The sequence below is a fragment of the Lolium rigidum genome, chromosome 3 (genome assembly GCF_022539505.1).
Source record: "Lolium rigidum isolate FL_2022 chromosome 3, APGP_CSIRO_Lrig_0.1, whole genome shotgun sequence".
NCBI classification, from domain to species: domain Eukaryota; kingdom Viridiplantae; phylum Streptophyta; class Magnoliopsida; order Poales; family Poaceae; genus Lolium; species Lolium rigidum.
In genome coordinates this window covers 23,464,130-23,467,228 of record NC_061510.1, presented here as the reverse complement: position 1 = coordinate 23,467,228, position 3,099 = coordinate 23,464,130, and the positions used below count along the sequence as shown (strand labels likewise).

The following is a 3,099-nucleotide window of genomic DNA, read 5'->3' as shown; positions in this document are numbered from 1 at the left end:
GGAGCCACTGTGGATAAGGATCTTCTAATGCTAAAGACAGAGCTTAATAGATTGTGCACAGCGAATGAAAAGCTAGTGAGTGTTACAGCAGTACCTAAAGCAGTTATTCCAGATTTGATTGAAATAGTATCAAGGAACATCTAACAAACTACTAATTCCTGCCATAACTTCATCGTGGAACAGGCTATGCACGGCATCATACATGTCAGTGCCAAACCATGAATGACTAGAAACAATAAGAGACCTGCTTAACTCTGATGTCACAAATTTACACAGATACTGATACAACAGTTTGAATGCCCTCCCCAAGAAATCAGAGCAAGCAACTCTTTGATCACAATTACAATCTAGGTTGTGGATCAAAACTCAGATGTTAAGGTTCAGATAGTGGATGGGCTGAGACCAATGCACAAACTATGGTCGAACATTGGCACTGCAATAGGATGGGTAAATGTCCCACTGGAAATAGAGCTAGAGCATAACCACACCAAGAGTTCAGCACATTCCAATCAATCGGAGTTCTGTTTCTTCTCAATGCTTGATTTGCTGAGGATAAACACACCAAGAATGATCAGACTGGCACCTCCAAACCACTGCATGGGCATATAGGTCCAAATTAGAAGCTTGAGTGCAGCTAAATTAGTAAATCATTAAATCTGACAAACTCGGGCAGCATTACGGACAAAGTCAGTAGGTGGTAGTGTGGTACCAATCCATGATGTAGCAAAATTTTCATCAATTTTATCTTCATTCTCACCACTGACTTTTCTTTTACAGTATGGATACTCCTACCCCTATTCCTATTGAGCAAGAAGTAAGTAAGGTGCTAAATCAACTTAAGAGAGCTATTTAAATGATAAAGACCATAATAAACCAACAGAAGTAAATGTAAAGCTTCATCAGCATACACTACTGCTAGTCTGCTATTACAGAAAATGAAGAATTGATAAATTACCTTAGAGGGCAGAGGCTCCTGAAACAGGAAATACCCTGCAAGACCAGACGAGATGAAGTTGGCGGCGAAGTTGGTGACTGTTGCCTGGAGTGACGAGAGAGCTTTGAGGCTGTTGACGTAGCACCCCCACATCGTCACGTTGAAAAGTATCACCATCCCGTATTTCAGCAACTGTGAATAGCAAGATCATAGTTAGCGACAGAGTCATTGCCAAGTGCCAACCCTGTTTTCCAAAGCAGGCCGTTCCAGGCTTCCAGCACACAGGTAGGTGAAACTATACCCTTTCAAGTGCTGATATCAAGCTATCTTACCTTTCATGGTATGGTAGTCAAAGCTAATGAGTGATTTCTTCATTTCTCGAGTAAGAGTAGTAGTTTCAAGATGGAATAAGTCGCGATTTCAACATGAATCCGGTCTTGATTTTAAGTTTTAGTAACAGTTAAAGTCACATAATCACGTGTAACGTCAAGTTCGAAAACTGGTAACTCGGGACGGCTAAATCAAGGATTCATGTACACGAACGGACCATTGGAAAACTAGCAGTACGTAGGCTGGAGCTACCTGAATTGAATGGGTTGCAAAATCGCAGGTAAGAGGCGAGACAGTTCAGATCGGAGGGAAAGGAGAGAGGCTCGGTTCGGTACCGTAGTGGCGAAGAACTTGGCGGATATGGCGGCGAGCGCGGCGTTGAGGCCCGCCGCGAGGGCCCAGGCGTACCCGCCTCCGCTCGCCATCGGAGGTCGCCTCGTCCTCGCCGGAGATCCAACCCCCGATACGTCCGTAGTGGTGGCCGACGGGCGGAATGTGGGCAAGTCTCTGGGCCATACATGTGGGGTCACGGCTTCACGGGAGACGCATATGGGCCGGGCAGGGCTGGAAGTGAGTCATACGCAACTTTTTTGGCTATTTCCCGCTCGCTGCGGGAAAACCCTGGGAAATCATATTCATCACCCGCGGGTGGGTTTTTATGTGTTTTCAAAAGCTGATTTTGTTGACCCGATTTTTCAAAATTATTTTTTTTAAATTTATTATTTTTTTATATATGAACAATTTTTGAATTTGAATATTTTTAAAATTGGAACAACTTTTAAATTTAAACAATTTTTGAATTCAAACAATTTTTATATTTGAACAATTTTGAATTTGAAAAAATATCATATTCAAACAAATTTCGTATTTGAATAATTTTTATACTTGAATAATTTTCGTATTTGAACAATTTTTTATACTTGAACAAATTTCGCATTTGATCAATTTTTATACTTGAACAATTTTCGAATTTCAATTTTTCTCGAATATTTAAGATAGAACATTTTACATTTAAAAATATATTTAAATTTAAAAATTAAATCTTAAGAATGAAAAAAGAAACAGAAAAGAAAAAGAAACAAAAACAGAAAAAGAAACAGAAAAGAAAAAGAAACGGAAAAGAAAAATAAAAATAAAACAAAAAACAAAAAACAAAAAACAAAAAATAACAAGAACTGGGCCGACCAGGCCGGCCCATACCGCGCACGGGGGTGTGCGGCGCGCGGTAGCCACCGACCTGGTCGGCATATAGGATTTGCCACAAACCATCACCCGTGTGGTTTCCTAACGAGATAGTTTGGGCCGCGGCCCATCAATAGGTAGGGAGCCAGTAGGCCTCGGGTTTTCCCGGTTTTTGTCGAGTTTTTTTTCTAGTTTTTCTTGGGTTTTGGTTTTCTTTCGATTTTTCTTCATTTTTTCGATACAAATTTTAAAGTGGAGCAAACTTTAAGGATATTTCAAATTCGAAGAAATTTCAAAGTAAGCAAATTTTTAATCTGAACAAATTACAAATCTGAGCAAATTTCGAATTTGGGCAATTTTTTAAATATAAGCAAATTTCAAATATAGGCAAATTTGAAATCTAAGAAATTTTTGAATATAAGAAAATTTCAACTCTGAGCAAATTTCAATTCTAAATAAATTTCGAATTTGGGAAATTTTGAAACAACCGAACTAATGAGCCATGCCCATTAACGGTTTCCCCTTAGCGATGGTTATAAACCATGGTTAGCTGCTTCCGAAAACCCTATTTATCGTTGCAGTGCGGGAGCGAATACTCCCATACGCTAGCGAGAACGAGCTGGGCTGAGGCCCATTCTATGCGTGTTTCACTA

The 3,099-nt window shown here is 39.8% G+C and overlaps 1 protein-coding gene across 1 annotated transcript; it reads right to left on the bottom strand.

Annotated features, from left to right (window-relative positions):
• Nucleotides 1-223: 223 nt before the first annotated feature.
• On the bottom strand, nt 224-1,713 carry LOC124695114. Its single transcript, XM_047228003.1, has 3 exons — nt 1,600-1,713; nt 956-1,126; nt 224-593 (listed from the first exon to the last, which is right to left on the bottom strand). Exons 1-3 carry the CDS (start codon nt 1,687-1,689, stop codon nt 510-512), a joined length of 345 nt encoding a protein of 114 aa, XP_047083959.1. The 5' UTR covers nt 1,690-1,713; the 3' UTR covers nt 224-509.
• Between the last annotated feature and the right edge of the window lie 1,386 nt (nt 1,714-3,099).